Raw genomic sequence first — 22,445 nt, forward strand, 5'->3', positions numbered from 1 at the left:
AGTTACTATTAAGTTTGCAAAAATTGTAAAAATCTCTAATAATATCTCTAATATGTCTCTAATATATAGCAAGTTAAAAATTGTCACAAAAATGAGTGCAAGTTAGAACAGAAGGCACTTACAAAATGCGTAAGCTTTTCGCCACAAATTGTGACGAAAAACTTACGCCCGAGCCCACCCAACCTCCCACAGCTCGGAATTCATGTAATACTAATGCACAAAACTTACCAAAATTTAAATTCTGAAACACACAAAATTGTATTAGCACAGAAATTTGAGAAGAGGGAACATAACTTACCAAAAATTAAATTCTGAAACAGACAAAATTTTATTAACATAGAAAATTAGGCAAAGGAGTGAAATATTCGAAATAAGATCGCGAAATAAAACCGTAGCTCTCAGCTCGGTATAGTTTTCTAAAGAGTAAAAAATCTTTAGAGAACTATACCGATTACCGGGTCACACCACGTGGAGGTGGCTACGATAGTGACCCACCCTAACTCCAAATCCCTTCCACCCTCCAAATGCAACCTCATTTATCAGAAGGATAAATGAGTTCTCACTCTACATAGCTCATAGGCTCACACATACAAGTTCTTTACCACAATCCAGTAAAGAACTTGTATTACACACACACACGCACATACATTAACTTAATTCTAATCGCATGGGATCCTACACACGCACGCTTAACTTATTCTATACGCCGCACGGTACCTCTCATTCTAAGATTGCACTCAAATATTCTATGACGAAGTAAAAAAGCAAAGGGGCAAAAAAGAAAGTTAGAAGAACTTTCTACTAAAAGAGAAGAAAGTTAGAAGAACTTTCTACAAAAAGAAAAGAAAGTTAGAAGAACTTTCTCTCAAAAAAGGGGACCATTAATTTTCGCCAAGTGAACCTTGCTTTCCATGGGTCAAAGGGTAGTCCATAGTGGCTTACGTGAACCACGACGGCAAAGATGAACCGAAGATACCTTTGGTAAGAACGAGTGATACACCCCAGTTGGCGGAGGGTTTCCCATTTCTGACGCGCGGGCGACTTATACAGAGGACACCCTTGCCGTGATGCCCCTTGGCAGTATGGCGGCAGATCGGGGGGGCACATCATGCTATGAGAGGTGCTCCCCCCGTTCGGCCCCGCCGGGCAAAGAATATCACTCGCGCTACACCGGCACTTGCAGCTCACCTCTACCGCGTGTTCACAGCGCTATGAACCCCCAATGATCCACTTGGGCGCAGAACAATTGACAAAAAATAAGTGGGATACTACAAGCTAACGCGTACAAAGTTTGAGAATTGAGAAGATGAGTGCAAGTTGGAATGAGAGGCACTTACATGGACCCACCCGCCCTGCCCACGAGCACACTTAACTTAAAACTAACGCACGCATACAATTAACTTAAAACTAACGCACGCATCCCTCGATGATCCCTCGATGATCCCACGATGGATGTCTTCAATGATGACCTATTCGTTACCTGCAGAACAATTAGTCGCAACAATAAAAAGAGGGAACGGGGAAACAAATGCAATATTAGTAACATTATAATGTTTATGCATGCATAATTCACGTCGACTTCATAAAAATACACCTGTAAAATATGCAATATACTTGAGAAACATTCAATTACTTAATTAAAATAGGAACCTGAAACATACAAACACAATTAAGACACATATGAATAAATAAATTGCATACATAAAATTAAAGCCCTAAACGTGCCTTTTGTTTTAAAATTGCACTCGTATAATATAAAAGTAAGTAAAGAAAAGAGTAAAAGAAGAAAGTTAGAAGAACTTTCTTTTAAGTTTAAAGCAACTTTGAATAAAAATGATAGACTACTACTACAAACTAATATCTAATAAGTTAAAAAATTGTAAAGATGAGTGCAAGTTAAAACAAAAGGCACAATTTGCGCAAGTTTTTCGCCACATATCGTGACGAAAAACCTGCGCCCGAGCCCACCCTTCCTCCCACAGCTCGGAATTAATGTAATTTATATATGAAATTGAGAAGTTATAATCGTAGCTCTTAGCTCGATGCCGTTTTTTAAAGTTAATTTCGTGAAAAATATTTAGAAAACGACATCGATTACCAGGTCACACCACGAGGAGGTGGCTACGTTGCAATAGTGACCCGCCCTAACTCCAAATCCCTACCACCCTCCAATTGCAACTACCTCATTTATCGGAAGGATAAATGAGTTTTGACTCTACTTAGCTCGTAAGCTCGCAAAAATATACAAGTTCTTTACCATAGAATAGCAAAGAACTTGTATCGCACGCACGCACGCTTTACATCTTAAAATTTAATACGTTCATAGGTTCCCACGATTACACTCTTATTAGGTACTTATTCTAAACGCCGCACGGTACCTCTCATTCTAAGATTGCACTCAAATAATCTATGACGAATTCAAAAAGCAAAGGGAAGAAAGTTAGAAGAACTTTCTACTAAAAGCAAAGAAAGTTAGAAGAACTTTCTGTCAAAAAGAAAAGAAAGTTAGAAGAACTTTCTGTCAGAAAAGGGGATCAGTATTTTTCGCCAAGTGAACCTCGCCTTCCATGGGTCAAAGGGTAGTCCATAGTGGCTTACGTGAACCACGAGACCGAGATGAACCGAAAATACTGGCAAGAACGAGTGACACATCCGCGGAGGGTCTCCCATTTCTCCCCGCTTGCGTTTGAAGCAAGTCTGACCGCAGAGAGGAGACCCCTGCCGTGAGGCGGCAGATCGAGATGAGCCATCAATCGATCGGCCCCGCAGAGATGTGTCCCTGGCGCTACACCAGCACTTGCAGCTCACCTCGGCCGCGTGTTCACAGCGCTATGAACCCCCAATGATCCACTTGGGTTCGGAACGATTGACAAAAAATAACTGAGTATACTACAATCTAACGCGTACAAAGCTTGAGAATTCAGAAGATGCAAGAAGAGTGCAAGTTAGAATGAGAGGCACTTACAGGGACCCACCCACCCTGCCCACGAGCACACTTAACTTAAAACTAACGCAGATATAAAATTAACTTAAAACTAACGCACGCATCCCTCGATGATCCCTCGATGATTGATGTCTTCAGTCTTCGCGTATACGCCATCCACACATGCACTCATTCATACTACAGTGTATTACAATAGACGCAACTTAAAATTAACTTAAAATTAATTTAAATTAGCGAATTGGTTGATGAAATCCCACGAAGGAAGTATTCAATGATGATCAATTCCTTAGCTATAGAATAATTAGGTGTAACAATAAAAGGTGGAGACGGAGAAGCGAATGCAAGACTTGTAACATTAAAATGTTTGGGCATGCACAATTCATGCTAACATTCAAATGTTTGAGCATGCACAATTCATGCTAACATTCAAATGCATATTACCATTGACGGAATAAAAGAGAAATAAAACTTGAGTCGACTCGATAAAAATACGCATACGAAGTATGCAATGTTCTTAAGAAATATTCAATTCCGTAATTAAAAAAAATCCTAAAACATCTGAAAGAAATTAAGACAAACATGAATCATTAAAATAAGAACCTGAAATATCTGAACAAAATTATGACAAACACGAATTATTAAGATAAAAAGATCCGAATAAAATTAAGACAACTATGAATCGTTAAAGTAAAAACCTAAAACATAGAAAAATGATTAGGGAAAAATGTGAACAATAAATAACTTACTTGAAATTAAAACCTGAAACATAGAAAAGTAATTGAGAATATGTATCATTAAAAATTACTTACACAAAATTAGAACCTGAAACAGACAAAAATAATTAAAAGGAATATGAAACATTAAAAATTACTTACATAAAATTAAAACCTGAAACATACAAAAATGATTAAGACACAAATGAAATATTAAAAATTACTTACACAAAAATAAAACCTGAAACATACAAAAATGTTGAAGACAAATTTGAAATATTAAAAATTACTTACATAAAATTAAAACCTGAAACAGACGAAAAGTAAGTAAGACAAAAATGAAATATTAAAAATTACTTACACAAAATTAAAACCTAAGATAGACAAAAATAATTAAGACAAATATAAGATATTAAAAATTACTTACATGAAAATAAAACCTGAAACAGACAAGGAGTAATTAAGACAAATTTGAAACAATAAAAATTACTTACACAAAATTAAAACCTGAAACAGATAAAAATAATTAAGACAAATATAAGATATTAAAAATTACTTACATGAAAATAAAACCTGAAACAGACAAGGAGTAATTAAGACAAATTTGAAACAATAAAAATTACTTACACAAAATTAAAACCTGAAACAGATAAAAATAATTAAGACAGATATAAGATATTAAAAATTACTTACATGAAAATAAAACCTGAAACAGACAAGGAGTAATTACGACAAATTTGAAACAATAAAAATTACTTACACAAAATTAAAACCTGAAACAGATAAAAATAATTAAGACAAATATAAGATATTAAAAATTACTTACATGAAAATAAAACCTGAAACAGACGAATGCAGTTAAAGACAGAAAATTGAAAGACAAGGAATGAAATCTATCTTTATTCGAAACACAACTTTGGAAAAATTGAAATCACCAAAAGTACATTAGATCATATAAAATAACGAAGGGTCTTGAAAACTTCGGAGCAAGAATTAAAATAGAGAAAAGACTTGGAAACTTCGAAGAAAGGAACAAAATACAGAAGGGACTTGGAACCTTTGCAGCAAGGAATAAAATAGGAAAGACTTGAAAACTTCTAAGTAAGGACTAAAATAGAAAGAAGACCTGAAATCTTCGAAATAAAAAATAAAATCATTTAGAATCTGAAAAACTCTTAAACTAAATAGGTCCTGCATCCTGTACTCACATTTTCACACACTCACGCATACTACAATACAAAAGCCCTAAATGTGCCTTTTGTTCTAAAATTGCACTCGTATAATGTAAAACTTTGTAAAGAAAAGTGTTAAAGAAGAAAGTTAGAAGAACTTTCTTTTAAGTTTCAAGTAATTGACAATAAAAATAATAGGCTATTACTTCAATCTAATTTGTAACAATCTAATATATAACAAGTTAAAAAATTGTAAAGATGAGTGCAAGTTAGAACAAAAGGCACTTACAATTTGCGCAAGCTTTTCGCCACATATTGTGACGAAAAACCTGCGCCCGAGCCCACCCTTCCTCCCACAAGCTCGGAATTAAAAAACTAATGCATCGAACAGAACTTACCAAAAATTCAATTCTGAAACAGACAAAATTTTATTAAGACAAATATAAATTATTTCATTACTTACGTAAAATAAAAATCTGAAACGGACAAAATTTTATTAACACAGAAAATTGTGGGAGGAGGAGGAAAATTTTTCTTTATTTCATACAAGAATTTCAAAAAATACAAAACGCAATGAAAATTGCGGATTTGAGGAAACAACATAACTTAGCAAAGAAGAAACACTAAAACAGACAAAAATTTATTAAGACAGAAATTTGAGAAGAGAACATATTAACTTACAAAAAATAAAATCTGAAACATACAAAATTTTATTAACCTATAAAATTGTACGAGAAGAAGTGAAACAAACCTATCGAAAAACAGAAAACACAATGACAATTACGAAATTAAGATCAATCAACAATAAACCAATTTGTTCAAAATCAATTCCTGAAACAGAGAAAAATAATTAGTACATAAAATTTGGGGAAATTAAAATCGCGAAGGGGTGTACAAATCTCGATGCTCGAAATAAAATCGCGAAGGGATAAAAAAATTTCTAATTTAGTATAGTAATCGCGAAGGGATACAAAAATCTCTAATTTTTTACTGTAATCGCGAAGGAATGCAAAAATCTCTAATTTCGGTATGTAATCGCGGAGGGACACAAAAATCTCTAATCTCGAAATTTAATTGGGCGGGCATAAAAATCTCGAATCGCGAAGGGGCACAAAAATCTTTAATCTCAAAATTTAATCGCGAAGTTATGCAAAAATCTTTAATCTCGAAATTTAATTGGGAGGGCATAAAATCGTGGGTGGCTTTGCTCGTAAAAATTCGAGCAAAACGATACATTTTGTATCGTTCAAAAGAACACATGTAAAATACAAGAAAATAATTGCGAGCATAGTGACAAAATGACTGTCCATCCTAAGATGGACAGCCATTAATAGTTCCCCTCTTCTTTGGCAATTTTTGCCGGGGCTCTTCGGCATATAGCCTCTTCTCTCTTCGGCAAAGCCTCACAAAAATCACTCGCGAATTTTTACGGTAACTCGGACATTCTTTGCTTTCACAATTACATAAATTCTTGATTTCGCTATCGATCTCCACAAACAGAGTGCAGTCACTTTTATAGAAATAAAAATGACCACTATCCACTTGCTTTGATCGACAACGAAATCAAAATTTTATGTAACAATTCTTGTAAAATAAAATTCTCTACTTTTGTAAAAATGAATAAAATGACTCGAAATTAAAAATACGACCAGCGATTCTCAGAATGCGCTGTTCGTAAAAGAATGTCCGAGCAGAATATTTTATTTCACTTCACTTCACTTCACTGTATACTTCATTTTTGCAGTCGGATCTAGAACCCGACTACGACTTACAAACTAAAAGGCCTGGCCTGAACGAACAATCGAGTTCCAGAGAATATTAAATAAATTCATATTTAATATTTTTCTCTTCTCGATTTTTCGTGAACCCCCCAGATGCAAGCATCTCACGTGTGAGAGAGGAGGAAAGAGAAACATGAATGCTTGCTCTGGCCCTACCTACTTAAAACTAACTCATTCACACCAGAAGTAAGCTACCTGCCTGCCTATCGCTATATTTAAAAAATTGCAAAGTCCATTCTCACAAAAACACACTCCACGGTTCTCACACATACCACCCGGGTGCAAAAAAGCCTAATCCTAGGGAGTACGTCCCGGGACGTCTCCGACACCCGAGTTCAATACTACATTCACACTCTAAGTTCATACCTTTTTGCTGAAATCGATCGACAATTGACAGTGAACATACATATTTCATTTTCGTACTCTTTCGAATATTCAATGTAATATGTAAATGTAAAAATTTAAACTACTAATACTATTTTCTAACTTATTCACTTTGTGTAATTTTCAAATGACTCTACTTGCATTTTGTATGCATTTTCAAATGACTCGACTTGCATTGTGTATGCATTTTCAAATAGAATTTTGCAAAATTTAAAAAATAAATCTATAGTTTAATCGACACAAGGTCCACGACCTAACCACACACACACGTGTAACTTGTGTCGATAATTCACTGTCAATTTGTCGATCGCCAAACATCTTAAAACTAAACCGTGTCCACCTGCCCTAACCCATGCGAGTAGCATCTAAGCACGCGCATGAGTATAGAGCATAAAAATGAACACGGCCACATGTATTTTGACCTACCAGTTTTCTTCATGTGTGCTGAAAATCCTGAGCTAAAAACATGATTAGAAACATGCTAATAAAGTGTCTTCCAGCAAAAATTGACTCTAACTTTAAAAAATTTTCAAAATGGAAAATGGAAGATCACTTTGCAAAAATCTAAGTATATCGATTCTTTCATTTTTAACAGATTTTTAATATCAAAGTAAATTTACTAAATGATCAAAAGCATTCATAATCAACTTTGATATCAAAATCTGTTTTCCGCGAAACTTTCTTGTACATATGTGTATTTAAAAAGAGTTCGCGATGCAATTGAAAGTGAAAATAAAATTGAAAATGACTCTAAAATTAAACTAGCACGAAATCGGAGGGTCATCCGACTTCAATATACTAATTTTAATTTGATTCGTAAAGAAGTTAAGTTAAAACGCGATGTACAAGAAAACCCTGACCTGATCTAATAAATATAATAAACAGTTTGTACGAATTTTACACGATCGTACAGTCGTGGTCACTATGCTCGCTCAAAAATATAAAATACAACCAGTTCCCGTGTCGCTTCGGACCATTCGTCCTACGACATGATGGGAACCGGAGGAATCGTAAAGCATGCGACTCACCGATCGCTGACTTGCGCCACTGCGATCGCTTTACCGGTAAGGCATCTGAGACAGCACGTCTGGTAGGCATTGCATCTTAGAGGTTGATTGGCTTTTGATTGGTTGGCAGATTGATTGATTGGCTGCTTGGTTGGTTGGCTGCTTGGCTGCTGTCATCAAATTTGGATGTGGCGGTTTGGTAGTGGACCTTCTGTAATCATAAATGAATCACAACGATTAATTGACTGTGTTTATTGATTTGCATTTTGATAACATATATGCTTTTTCGAAAACTACTTGTACAGATAGAGGCATGCAGGAGTCGGTTATAAATTTGCAAACGTTTATGTCACAATGTGAAGTATTGTAAAATATTTGAAAATGTATGGCAAAACACTTGAGTAATTACTTTAGAGAGCATGGTAAACGTTTGCAAAAATATAACAGAACACATAGGTAACTACAGTTTAAACACCAGTAACAGTTTGTCAGAGCATTTAAATAACTATTGCATAAAGTACACTACAACACCAGTAATAGTTTATTAAAACATTTAAATAACAGTTGCATAAAGTACACTAAAGCACTATTAACAATATGTCAAAACATTTAAATAACAGTTGCATAAATTACACTAAAGCACCAGTAACAATATGTCGAAACATTTAAATAATCATTGCATAAATTACACTGAAGCACCAGTAACAATATGTCAAAACATTTAAATAATCATTGCATAAATTACACTGAAGCACCAGTAACAATATGTCAAAACATTTAAATAATCATTGCATAAATTACACTGAAGCACCAGTAACAATATGTCAAAACATTTAAATAATCATTGCATAAATTACACTGAAGCACCAGTAACAATATGTCAAAACATTTAAATAATCATTGCATAAATTACACTGAAGCACCAGTAACAATATGTTAAAACATTTAAATAATCATTGCATAAATTACACTGAAGCACCAGTAACAATATGTCAAAACATTTAAATAATCATTGCATAAATTACACTGAAGCACCAGTAACACTATGCCAATACACTTAAATAACCATTATATAAAGTGCATTAATACTCAGTAACAATTTGTAAAAGCACTTAAATAATCACTCCACGAAATACATTAAAACACTCAAAAATTAATAAAACATTTAAATAACCACACCATGAAACACACTAATAAATCCGTATACATATGCACAATCACTTAAGGAAACACACTGGTTAAGTCACTGACACTTGTAGAATAACACCATTAAATTTATTAATACACCCACGTATTTATTAAAAAATATTTATTAATGCACAGTAAAGACTAGTAATAGTACACTAGATACACTTATATATCCGTATATGCATGCAGGAAACACACTAGTTAAGTCACTGACACTTGTAGAATTACACCATTAAATTTATTAATACACCCACGTATTTATTAAAAAATATTTATTAAAGCACAGTAAAGACTAGTAATAGTACACTAGGTACACTTATATATCCGTATATGCATGCAGGAAACACACTGGTTAAGTCACTGACACTTGCAGAATTACACCATTAAATTTATTAATACACCCACGTATTTATTAAAAAATATTTATTAAAGCACACTAGGCATTAGTAGTAACACGCTAGGTAACGCATGGACAAGCACAATATCGGATAAGTGAACCCTTGACTCGTACCGGTATGTGTTGACATGTCGCATCCGACCTCCTCGACTTGCAAAACTCAACTGAGCCCGGTTGACCTCCTCAAGTGCACAATCATTGGTAGTTTACAGTAGCCAATTAGACATCATAATAATGCACCAATAAATCATATTCAAGTGTAGGAGTGATTGGTAGTGTAGAGTAGCCAATTAGACATCATGTAATCCACCAATAGCGTGCAACCACTCCGATTGGATGTTGTATAATTATTTTAACATTAATTTTTTTATAATTTTATATTTTTCGATTGTTTATTAACAAATTTATTGTTGCAACTATTTAAATTTATTATTTTTTTTAACTTACTTTTACAGATATTTTGCAAAATGATTTTTAATTAATATTTTACGATATATTTTATTGGAATTAATAATTTTTTAGTTTTTTTTTTATAAAATTATTGTTGTAGCTATTCATATTCGTCGTTTTTATTAACCTATTCTAGCAGATATTTTGCAAAATGATTGTTAATTAATCTATTATGATATACTTTATTGTAATTAATAATTTGTTAATTTTTTTTTTATAAAATTGGTATTGTAACTATTTAAATTCGTCATTTTTATTAACTTATTCTAGCAGATATTTTGCAAAATGATTGTTAATTAATATATTACGATATATTTTATTGTAATTAATAATTTTTTAATCACTTATTTATAAAATTGTTGCTGTAACTATTCAAATTCATCGTTTTTACTAACTTACTCTAGCAGATATTTTGCAAAATAATTGTTAATTAGTATATTACGATATATTTTATAGTCCCTCAGTATTCTATATTTCGGAGACGGAGCGCGCGAGGGTTGCGAAGCGACGGCGCGCTCGAGAATAACAACAGGGGGTAAATTCATTCATACCGATAAGAGACGGACGAACGGGACAGCGGTCAGTCGAGGTTTACTTCTCAAGCGCGTAGGATATATTCTATCATCTTTTCTATTCTATTCTAGATATTCAATTATCTATTCTAAATATCATTACATGATGTAATTCTTTGTAATTATTCATTACCGTAGAGACTCAGTATATTGTGCGAACTGTTTTAAACACATAATAGTTTCATATCTTTCGAAAATTTTCATTCTTATATGTTGTTAAAAAATTAAATTTACGCGCGGTTTTTTAAAGAGTGACGTCATCAACGGAAAAGGAACTAGTAGCGCCATCTCTCCGGCGAACAGGGTGAACTACACGGTTTTGAAACTGCAGTTTCATTAGTTCTCCACACTGCCACTGGACGGCGCCACGTGTATCGTTTTCCATTAAATTCAATTAATATAATTGATTTTATTAGTATAATTAACTATAATTATTTTTACATATTCTTTTATTTATTACAAAATTTATTACAAATATATTCCAAATTATTAGAGATTGACATGAAAGTAGTTTTGCTCGATTTAAATTTGCCGCTCGTTGCACATCCAATTTAGAGGGACAGTTTCCGAGAGAACAAAGGCGCGGACAGTGTCGCTTCTGTACTCTGACATGCGCGTTTGAAAGTTTCATGACTCCAAATGTATACCTTGTGATTTATTATTAAGTGCATACATTCCTTACATCAGATGTGATTACTATAATTTGTAGGCGGACATATATATCATAAACCTACATACATGGACAAGAAAGACCTTCGGCCATGAGTGTTAAGGTCTTCTACCAGTTTCCTTCAAGATTCTACACAAGGTAAGTAAGCACTGTTTGTATAATAAATGCATGTACAAGTTAAAAGAAATGTTATATTCAGCTTCTTTAATTTACTTATCAAAGAAACGAATAAGGATATTGTGTCAAATGAACTGAATTGTAATCCTGAAGAATTAAAAGTTATTAAACTTTCAGTCCGCCGAGTATGTACTTTCGGCGCCACATTTCTTGTCAATGCGCATGTGCAGTCCTACAATTTACAGAGCGTACAGACCGGAGTCAAATATGTGGAAAAGAAACGAAAATTCGTGGAAGAATGAAATTTACAGAAGGTATAAACTCTTTAGTTATAAACATATTGACGAGAAACTATTAATTATTTACAAAATTAAATAATATAAGAAATATAAGATTATATTAAATAGGACGTTAAGAGTATAATTATGGCTTTCAATATAGCTTTAGGTAATAAGAACTTTTCATATACTTGTACTTTATTAGAAACTCGGGATTTCTATTACAGAATCAGGAATTCAGGCTTGGAAAGAATTATAAGATTGAAGAAACGAGATAAGATGGAAGATTAGAAAATTCGATAATTAGCAAGTATGGACATATAATTGAGAAAATGAAAAGTAAGTGGTCTTCAACAGTTGTTCCGATTGAAAGGTAGCCTATTGAAGTCTACGTTGCACACGAGTGTACAAACGTACTTTAATAATGCAACGCCTGCGCGACGGCAATGCTCCTGCGTGGCAGGTTAAGCAGCGCAGGTGTACAGGCGCTGAACGGTGGTTGCTTACGGTGGGGGTAACATCGGTTGTCAGTTGTTTTCCGTAAGTCCGCGCTCGTGGACGGGCGCATGAAACCAACCCCCAACCCCTTGTCAAGCTCCCCGACTTTATGGTTTCTGTCCCCGCGGGATCGGACGTCAAGAGGCCGGCGGGCCTGACAAATCAATCATCCTCCACACGATCATCCCTTTTCAATTCATTCTCATAGTTCAAATAATTATCCATTATTTCCGACGTTCGCATTGATCCGTCATCGTCGGTATGAATGATGATGGACGTGGAGGAGACCAATACCGCATCCAACGCAAGTTCCTCACCAAGACCCTCCAGTCCTGCGGCAGATTCGACGTTCATCAGGTAAGGATCGATCAAGATCACGATAGATCTAATTCTTTATTGTCATCCAAAAGTTACAAACTGTTTCAGTGTGTATTTTTAAGATAAGTTGTCGAGGAGCTGTATTTTTTTATACGTTAGTTACGAAATTTGTAGCTTTTGAGGCATTTGCATGGTGTCTGTCTGAAATTCCACGGATCGGTTAATAATGCAAACTGTGAGAGCATCACGTCCCGTCCCTAGTTCCGTCTTATTTCTTATTGAAGCAGTTTAAAAATACAATTTTGACCAAACAGGATGAACAAACAACTTGAATATTCTTTGTGCGCGAGTTTTCTAATGGTAATTCAAGAGTTTCTTTGACGTTGCTTTTTGCCTGTGAAAAAGATGTTCATGTCAACAAATGTGTACTTCACTTTTCGTGAGTTTAGATTTTGGCAGTAAATACTTTGGTAAACAAAGAGTTTTAGAAGATACAACTTAATTTTCAATTGTCAATTTTGTAGCATTTTTGCTTGGAGTTTCTTACACTTCACAGAAAGCTAATTACGGCTCGTTCGATTGTTAAATCGCTCTTCTGCAGCATGAATAATTAGTTCGAACGATATTCAAGTTACGTTTGTGATTCGTGACGATTAAATTTGCATCGAATTTTGTTTAAAACGAATAAATCGATTTCGCGTGTTTGGCCATAGATTCGAAAATCTATGCCGGCGAACCCCGCTCGTTTACAGTGCGTGAATGAGGAAATTTAATTGAATGCATTATGTATATTCGGAAAGAGAGATTCCGTAAACGAATTTCAGAAACGTGTTGCCATTATTCTATAACATAGTTTAGCGAAATAGCAATCAATATGTTTGAAATGTGTTAACCTTTTCTCTATGTCCGAACAATGAGCACGCCAGTTGCGTTCATTATTTTTTCATACGTAATATGCATGTACAGCGTTCATTACCTGTTATTAGGATAATGTGTTTTCCTTGTAAACACCAATGGTATACGCGCGTGTACGGGGTAGTACAGAAAGTTTACAATAAAACAAATTCAGTGCAAAAGACATTCGTTCAAATCGGGATTCCGAATTTACGTTCAATTCTAAAATTTATGTATCCGTTCTATTTCTGACAATTTCGAGTCGCAATCAATTTTAAATTTAATACTCTATTTTAGTATTCGTACTGAAACTTTCAGACTTAAGTTATGTCTCGTTCAGTGATTCATTCGTGGGTGAATCAATTAGGATTTGAGTATAGAAATATTCGGTATTTAACATTTTTAGTAGTCGTTAGATTATTAAGTATTTATTTCATTAGAATAAAGGTAAATAAAGGTATTTATTTTAGTGCATAATTGTATTTCACATTTGATATTTAGGGTTTGATATTATTTTTCATTTGTAATATGCAGCTAATCAGTACGCTAAAAATGAACAGTGTCTTCTTTGATTTATCAACCTACTTTTAGCTCCCCTTTTCATTCTTTTTTCGCTGTACGAAAATCCATTTCCATATCTTTCCGTGCCATCTTCACCCGCTCGTCATACAATCCTTACTTTAAAATGAAAGTTCTCTCCCGCGGTGTGAACCGCGAAACGCGTTTACGATGTTATTAACTTTTTCCTCCTCACGTGCGTGCTTTCGACACAGCTAATCGTTCTTAACTACTCATCAACGAATATCTTGAAATTCTACTTATATCTTTCAATCAAAGTAATCTTCAATCTTTTAATCAAAGTACTCTTATAATTTATATTTTCTAATCAAAGTACTCTTTCTCATAATTTATATTTTCTAATCAAAGTACTCTTTCTTATAATTTACATCTTTTAATCAAAGTTCATCATAATTTCCTAATTTTGACAGCAACAATTTAAGCTAATTTTCACAATGGTTAATGTATCTGCCAATCAACAATTTTGCCAGACAATTTTTTAAATAAAATTTTTAATTAATTTCAGTATAGGTTTTAATTTGATTCCACAGATATTTTTAACTTGTAATACGCTTCCACGCTGAAGCCATTTAATCTCATCAGACGGTATTACGCCATTTGCAAATATATAATCATACCAACATTTCGATCTTCTTCGGAAAACGCTGTCCCTCGGTTTACGCGATTTCGTATTGTTTCTTTTTACGCGGTTGACAACCGCGTAAATAGGATCCGCTTACCCCTGCAGACATAGTGATCCGGCTTACATCCGAAAGCGTCGAACACGAAATAGTGAGAAACTGATTTCCTCCTCCTTTCCTTTTTTATCTACAAACATTTATGTGTATAAAAGTACACAGATCAAGCTCCACAAAAATTTTTTAAAAATCATGCTGACCAAGTGATTATAGCATAAAGTGCATCCACAAAAATTTCTCAAAAATCAAGTTAACTAAAAGGTTGCAGTATAAAGTGCATCCACAAAAATTTTTCAAAAATCAAGTTAACTAAAAGGTTGCAGTATAAAGTGCATCCACAAAAATTTCTCAAAAATCAAGTTAACTAAAAGATTGCAGTATAAAGTGCATCCACAAAAATTTCTAAAAAATCAAGTTAACTAAAAGGTTGCAGTATAAAGTGCATCCACAAAAATTTTTCAAAAATCAAGTTAACTAAAAGGTTGCAGTATAAAGTGCATCCACAAAAATTTCTCAAAAATCAAGTTAACTAATAGGTTGCAGTATAAAGTGCATCCACAAAAATTTCTCAAAAATCAAGTTAACTAAAAGGTTGCAGTATAAAGTGCATCCACAAAAATTTTTCAAAAATCAAGTTAACTAAAAGATTGCAGTATAAAGTGCATCCACAAAAATTTTTCAAAAGTCATGCTGATTAAGAGGTTATATAGTTTTTAACATTTATTCAATTTATGTATGAACATCTTTTTTTCAAATTCTTACATGCCTTTGAAATTTACATTTTATGATATAATTTTCATGAAAGTATGAACATTGTTGAAACTCAAAGAAGACATGTGTAATGTGAAAATATGTATAGATTTATATAACATGAAGATATCATGTATTGATATAATATGAGGCTGTAAAATAATCACAAGTGTCAATATCAGAAATTCTGTGTCCAAAATATTTCTACAAATAATATAGTTGAAATATAATTACAAATGATGGCTAAATAAAATTCTTGATCACTTACAAATTCTCTTACACTTATATTCTCTTGCTAAAAAACCAATGAACATACCAACAAGAATTCCCAAAAGCAACTTCTTAAAAAGCAATGAATTGTCGTTAAAATCTTTAATTATTTATCGACAAAATTCAAAAAGATCTTGAATGACTTCTATTACCCTCCCGATCGAAAGTGGTCGTAATATTGCCTGCTGCACGATGATACGTATTCCGGCTTCCGAAATAGGATATCTATTCATAGAGGAACCAGGTTCCTTTTCAGATGCGAACGATGTCGATTCTCGCGCCATACTCTTAGATATCCATCGGTTATCGATGGACTGTGCGATCTAGTTTTCAAGGAGCCTCAAAGACGCCGGGGAAATATTTGCGAAAAGAATTTTCCGATCCGTCGAGTCGCGACGACAACGTGGGCGGCTTTTTCAGAACGCGACAGCTGACCGTATTAGAATTGGATATAATTTCTTATCACGTCCTTCCAGTGGCATTGTTCGTGGTGAGAAAATCACAGGACCGTATCTAACTTTTAATATGATCCGCTGTCGGGTTTTCTGGGTCAGCGAAAAAACAATGTCTCAAACTTGTTAACTGCACGCTCGAGTACCTTCTAACGTGTGAATCTGTGGCTTCGCTTGATGATTCGGTATAATGAATAATTGTAAGGGGGACTCATTATGTAAGAGAGTTACGATCTTGGAAACTGTGATTTCGTTCAAACTTAGAAACATAAGTACATTAGACAAATTCGAAAATCTGTAAATTAATTTGTAACTTGAAAATTTGTCATCTTAAAAATTTACCATCTCAAAAATATATTTGTCATCTGAAAAATTTGTCAAAATAGCAAATCGTTTAATGTGTAACAAGATCTTTTACGATCAAGATCGTTATCTCCATGGTTGAAACCGCGAACAATTAATCAGCGATCTGTTTTTCCGTCCATTCATTTTAATTTTCGGCCGGCTTAAGGCAAATGCGCGTTCGCCGCGCAAATTGAACTCAAAACTAGGTCAACCCTGATTGTACGGATCGAGTCAGGGCCGTAGTCAAAGGACCTCTTCTACGCGCAAACAGAGGTGCACACGATAAGGAGGCATCTACGAACAAAACGATTCGGAGGACTGAACGACCCTGACTCAAGGACTCTCTTTTTGTCTCTCTTCCTCTCTCTCTTTCTCGTGTCGATCTTGGACTACTTTCGGCTGATTTCGCCCCTTCTCCTTCGATTGAATACATAATAGATGTTTCCATTTCAGCGTGAAGAGGGAGCCGAGCACGGAAGAACCCAGCAGCCCTCTCGAGGCAACGAGTCCTGGTTCCATCCTGCGCAACAACAACGGTGAGTCTTTATTATAAATGATTCCACCCTGGCTCCCTAGTCCAATTTAAGCTGGCGATTATTTTGCTACGAGGTTGCCCTCGCGAGAGTCACAACTTCCAGCTAACTTATTGTAATTATTCTTATGTAACCATTTCCAAGGAGCAGAGCTTGCTTTTTGATAAATTCCCTTTTCAAACTTCTTGCTTCTTACGATCTTTCAAACTTCGTCGCTTTAGAGCGAAATTTTCTATTATGAATCGACACGAATTCGATCATCGTTCTCGTTCTTATGTTTCTTCTATGAAAATTTTGTTAAAACTTACTGCAGCAAGATTTAGCTATATGGATCTTTCTTATAGATTGCTATAATTAGGTCCTACATGAGAGATATGTTCATATGGGTCTCTCCATAACTTCTGCACCTGCAGCCTCAAGGGCCATATAGCGAGACCTCCCCATTTTTTAACTCGCATCGTACTATACTTCTTGAATTTATTTCTACTCTCCATTCGATAAACTATTACATCAAGGTAGTGCAAAAATAATTTCAATTATTGTTACTCTAAACGAGATTTCACTATATTTCAACTTAGAGTACAGACGTACATCTTGCCACGTTTATCTAATTCTAACAATTTCCTGTTCTCTCTTCATCGATAACCTATTAAATGAAATAGGTACAAAAACAATTTCAATTATTGTTGCTCTACAATGAAATTTCACTATATTTCAACTTAGAGTACAGACGTACATCTTGCCACGTTTATCTAATTCTAACAATTTCCTGTTCTCTCTTCATCGATAACCTATTAAATGAAATAGGTACAAAAACAATTTCCATCATCGTAATTCAATTGCATTGTGTTTCAACTTGCATCATCTATACCGCATTTATCCGAAGCATTTTTGCTCCGTCGATAAACTACTATATCAAACGGGCGCAAAAATAAACCTCGTTGATAGGATTAAGAGAATTTCGTCAATTTTTATCTTTCCGTAACTAATTTATTTCCCGATAATCTTATCATTCGTCCACGATCGAACACATTCGATATTGAACCGGTTAAACTCGCGAGGCAACAGGGAATTAGTCAATCATTCGCGAGTTAATCGACGAATGTTCGACAAAACACGATTCTCTGGTTGTCGAATACCCGTGGCTAATAACGAGCGCGCATTGTAAAGCGCGATTTTGATTTATCGTTTGGCCTGTTCTGAACGATAGGACAATGCCGAATCAATAACCAGACGTGTATTTGAAGCTAACGAATGTCTTCAAAGCTCGTTCATCCATGTTTGGCACTGATGCATGTGTCCGATATCAGCTACCAGATATACAACACATTTTTAGGTATTTTGGCTATCGACAGCTTCAATTATATCGCTAACAGTAATTTTCATTGAACTAATTAATTTCGTGCTGTACGTTTAAGTACATACGATTAATTATACTGTATTCATTATTGTTGCAAACTATTCCTTTAATTATTAAATACGCGAACAAGTGGTTCATGAATTATTCAATTTTATTAGAGAACCTGTCTGAACTCTTAAAATCGAACTGTAAAGGACGTTTCATTTATGTTGCACGTATAATTTTAGAACATGTGAAAACATGTGAGCTCTTAGTCACACTTTCATTCATTTTTAATGGTAATAAAAATAATTTTTAGACAATCTATATGTACTTTCAGTATCAGTATTGCGAACTTCAAGATGAATGAAGGGCTGATATTGTGATAAATTTCAAGTTTAATTAGTATCTGTTATTCCTAATGATTATGCATGGCATGATTAGGCTCTTTAGAGCAGCATCCAACCCTTATTTTGTCAAAGTATTACAAAATAGGTATACAAATATTTTTTCCTGGTCCAAGTTCTATTTCTATGCGTAACTATAGATATATTACCATAGACATTTTGTTTGACATGTCAAGTGTTTTGACACTGTTTTATAAGACACCCTCAAAGGCCACATATGCAAGAGAACAAAAGTGATGACACATGTCTACTGACAACAACAAAATGACTTATCAACCATGACTTGTCAACCCGATAAATTATGTTTTAATAAGATTAGTAAAAATTAGGAAAAATTAGGGATGAAAAGGGGGGTATAAAACGAGATGAAGACTGAGAACCACTGACCGAATCAGTGGGATGAGACTTCAGCTGTAGCCGGCGTTGGATCGATTCAAAAGCGGCAGCAAAGCGCCCCACCCTATTATGTGTTTTCTTCAACCTCCTCATCCCCCTCTTACCTTGCCCCTTTTGCTATCCTAGCTCCGCTACTTCTCGCGCTAAACCTCTCAACCCCCTGCTCCTTACCGTTCCAACTCTTCCCCGTCGATGCTCACCTTTCCCCTGAGTTTCAACCCCACCTCTTTCTTTACCCTTCCTTTTATACCGGAACGGTTTACGCCAAGCCGGAAGATACCGGCGACCGGAAGTTCCGCTTTCACCGTTTCACCCCGCGGTAATTGAATCCCAGCATTTTTTCCTCCCCTAAGACTACCTTTACCGTCAGCTCGAGTATTCTCGACCTTCTCTTTCGCTTGACAATGAAACATCGTTCATTCAAGGAATTCTCCGCACGGGGCATAGAATGCCTACACATAATATTTACGTTTGCATTTTTAATTGGCGATTTTTTTCTTCGTTTGGGGGTTTGAGGGTTTGGGAATTTGTAAATTTGGGGATTTGGGAATTTGGGAATTTGGGAGATTTGGGATTTGGGAGATTGGGAACTTGGGAGATTGGGAACTTGGGAGATTCGGAACTTGGGAGATTTGGAACTTGGGAGATTTGGAATTTGGGAAATTTGGAAATTTGGGAGATTTGGGATCTGGGAGATTGGGAACTTGAGAGATTGGAAACTTGGGAGATTTGGGATTTGGGAGATTGGGAACTTGGGAGATTGGGAACTTGAGAGATTGGGAACTTGGGAGCTTGGGTACTTGGGAGATTGGGAACTTGGGAGATTGGGAACTTGGGAGATTGGGAACTTGAGAGATTGGGAACTTGGGAGCTTGGGTACTTGGGAGATTGGGAACTTGGGAGATTGGGAACTTGGGAGATTGGAAACTTGGGAAATTGGGAACTTGGGAGATTGGGAACTTGGAAGATTTGAAACTTGGGAAATTTGGGAGATTTGGGATTTGGAAGATTTGGAAATTGGGAGATTGGGAACTTGAGAGATTGGAAACTTGGGAGATTTGGAACTTGTGGAATTTGGAATTTTGAGAATTTGGAAATTTAGGAATTTAGGAATTTAGGAATTTGGGAATTTGAAAATTTGAAGAATAGTCAAAAAATTCAAAAATCTCAACAACAATAAAATCCAAAAATTACCTCTTTCAAAAGTCGGAACTTCATGACTTTCAAAAACCTAACCCATAAAATTTGCAACAGTAAATTTACAAAATTTGCAAAATTCCAAAATACAGAAAGCATAAGAGTAACGTAACGTTATGAATGATCGTCAACACAGCGACCGGAAGTTCGTTTTAATTTTATTCGTTTGCTTGAATCTTGCGAGACTTTATCGTGAAAAGCCTGTTGAACGAGTTCCCTTCGCGTTTTCGCGATCATTCCACGATAGTTATTTTCTCGTCCCTCGTTGCCAGGGATTTGCGGCGAATTTACTTTCAGCGTGCGAACGCAGGTAGCTCGAGTAATTGAATATGAATAAACTAGATTTAGCGAGCGAGTCGGATGCGCCGTTGCATTACTGCATTTTCAATGGTCGCCTCGAAAATGCAGGAACCGTATTCGGGACATAAATGTTGCATGGATGCATCCGTGACGGGACGAAAACAGTTGAAATTCGAAACTCGTAACGTTTCCCGGGGGCGTGAGCCTGTTTTTGTTCCTGAAAAATAACAATTTTCCAAAAACAGAATGGGAATAGATACAATCATCGTTATATCACATTTTTGAGTATCGTATGTGTATCAAAATAACCGGAAATTCCAATTTTATTCGCTATGAATCTTGTTACTTCATCGTGCCAGTTAACTCTCTTTTATTTCTCGTATTTCGGTATTCCACTTTATGTATACTATTACCCAATTATATGCATATTTTATAGATGCAGAATACTACAGAAAAGAATACTTTTAGATATACATAAATTAAATAGTGACGATGGTAGAACAGATATTTTCATTTTATATACTGGGGTGTAGTCTTGCAACCCTTAGCCACTGTTGACATGTGCTAATTATAGAAATTGTTCTAATTTTTTTTACTAAATAATACTTGTACCGAGATCACTTTAATGATCACTCATTATTTGATACTAAAATTAATTTTGAAAGGTTAACACTTGCATATCAGAACCAAAATGCATCCACATTTTCAGTAGCAAGTACAAGTTACATAAAAATTCTTTCCTTCTAAATTTACATAACGAAGCTGATTTAAATCCACATTTCCTCCAGTTGCCTCCAAGGTGTCTCAGATATAAATACATCAATATTTCCACCGATTCGTAATCAAGGACTATTATCAAGTCGAGCCATTTCGACTTCTGGATCATCGAGGATCCGTTGCAGTGCGATAGCTCGATCGCGGGTAGTAGCAGTCCGCGTAATGTAACGTAAGTAGAGAGCGAACCGATCTGTATATATACACGCGCGGATGTAACCGGTTTCCCAGGTTCATTACACCGAGTTGCGCATCTCCTTTCCCGACAAGTGTGGGGCCGTGTGGTCACCGGCAGTCGACAGACTTACTTACACGGGGACTTCATCCCTTTCTCGTAAATGTTGCTTCGTTCCGTTCCTCGGCAGCGGCCATCTTCTTCGATCCAGCTCGGTGGTTCGATCAGGAAACACACGATCGTTGCGTAGCCCGAATGAGATAAGTCATTGAACCGATCGGCCTAACTCGATCGCCAACTTCGATACGTTCAGCCTTTCCGTGTTGACCAGCCGCGATAACATCGATCTAATGGGCTATCGATCGATCGCTCTCCGAGACCAATCTCGACAGAATCGGCGACGTTCGCGGACAAACCAATGTTACACAGAAAACAAGCTGTACAGCTCTAATTTGGACACGTACTGTTCGACGTGTCGGCTGGACCGCCATTTTGGGTTTATTGCTGATCCAACTTGTAGATCTCAACTTGCAAATATTTTGTAGAAGATGTCTTTTTATACCAAAGTTCCATGAGACATAGTTTATGTAACTTTTTATAGCGACATTCTATTAGGGGTACCGAAAAGTAATCAAAATTTCGTTTGCTTTCGAAAAACATTTATTTATTAAAGAAATGTTAAATGCTAATCAACAAAATAATTTCCATTATTTTCTAACGCTTTTTGTTAGCGTAAAAGCAATTGTTCGATTCCCTTTTTAAAAAAGTCCTTGAATTTTTCATTGAAAAACTTTGAAGTCATCGAAGAAATTTTGATTTCGAAATTAGGGTACCCCTAATATTTAAAATAAAGCTGATTTGAAATCTC

General features: G+C 35.2%; 1 protein-coding gene across 1 annotated transcript in view; it reads left to right on the top strand.

The window, feature by feature from the left end:
• The first annotated feature begins 11,244 nt into the window (after nt 1-11,244).
• The window catches only part of Eip78C (Ecdysone-induced protein 78C), a 127,787-nt gene continuing 116,586 nt past the window's right edge, over nt 11,245-22,445 (top strand). Inside the window, exons 1-4 of the mRNA XM_076532150.1 lie at nt 11,245-11,416; nt 11,573-11,709; nt 11,901-12,528; nt 16,910-16,992. Coding sequence (XP_076388265.1) covers nt 12,437-12,528; nt 16,910-16,992 — 175 coding nt within the window. The 5' untranslated portion in view covers nt 11,245-11,416; nt 11,573-11,709; nt 11,901-12,436. The remainder of the gene's footprint in view (nt 11,417-11,572; nt 11,710-11,900; nt 12,529-16,909; nt 16,993-22,445) is intronic.

The sequence above is a fragment of the Megachile rotundata genome, chromosome 5 (genome assembly GCF_050947335.1).
Source record: "Megachile rotundata isolate GNS110a chromosome 5, iyMegRotu1, whole genome shotgun sequence".
In the NCBI taxonomy this organism is placed as follows: domain Eukaryota; kingdom Metazoa; phylum Arthropoda; class Insecta; order Hymenoptera; family Megachilidae; genus Megachile; species Megachile rotundata.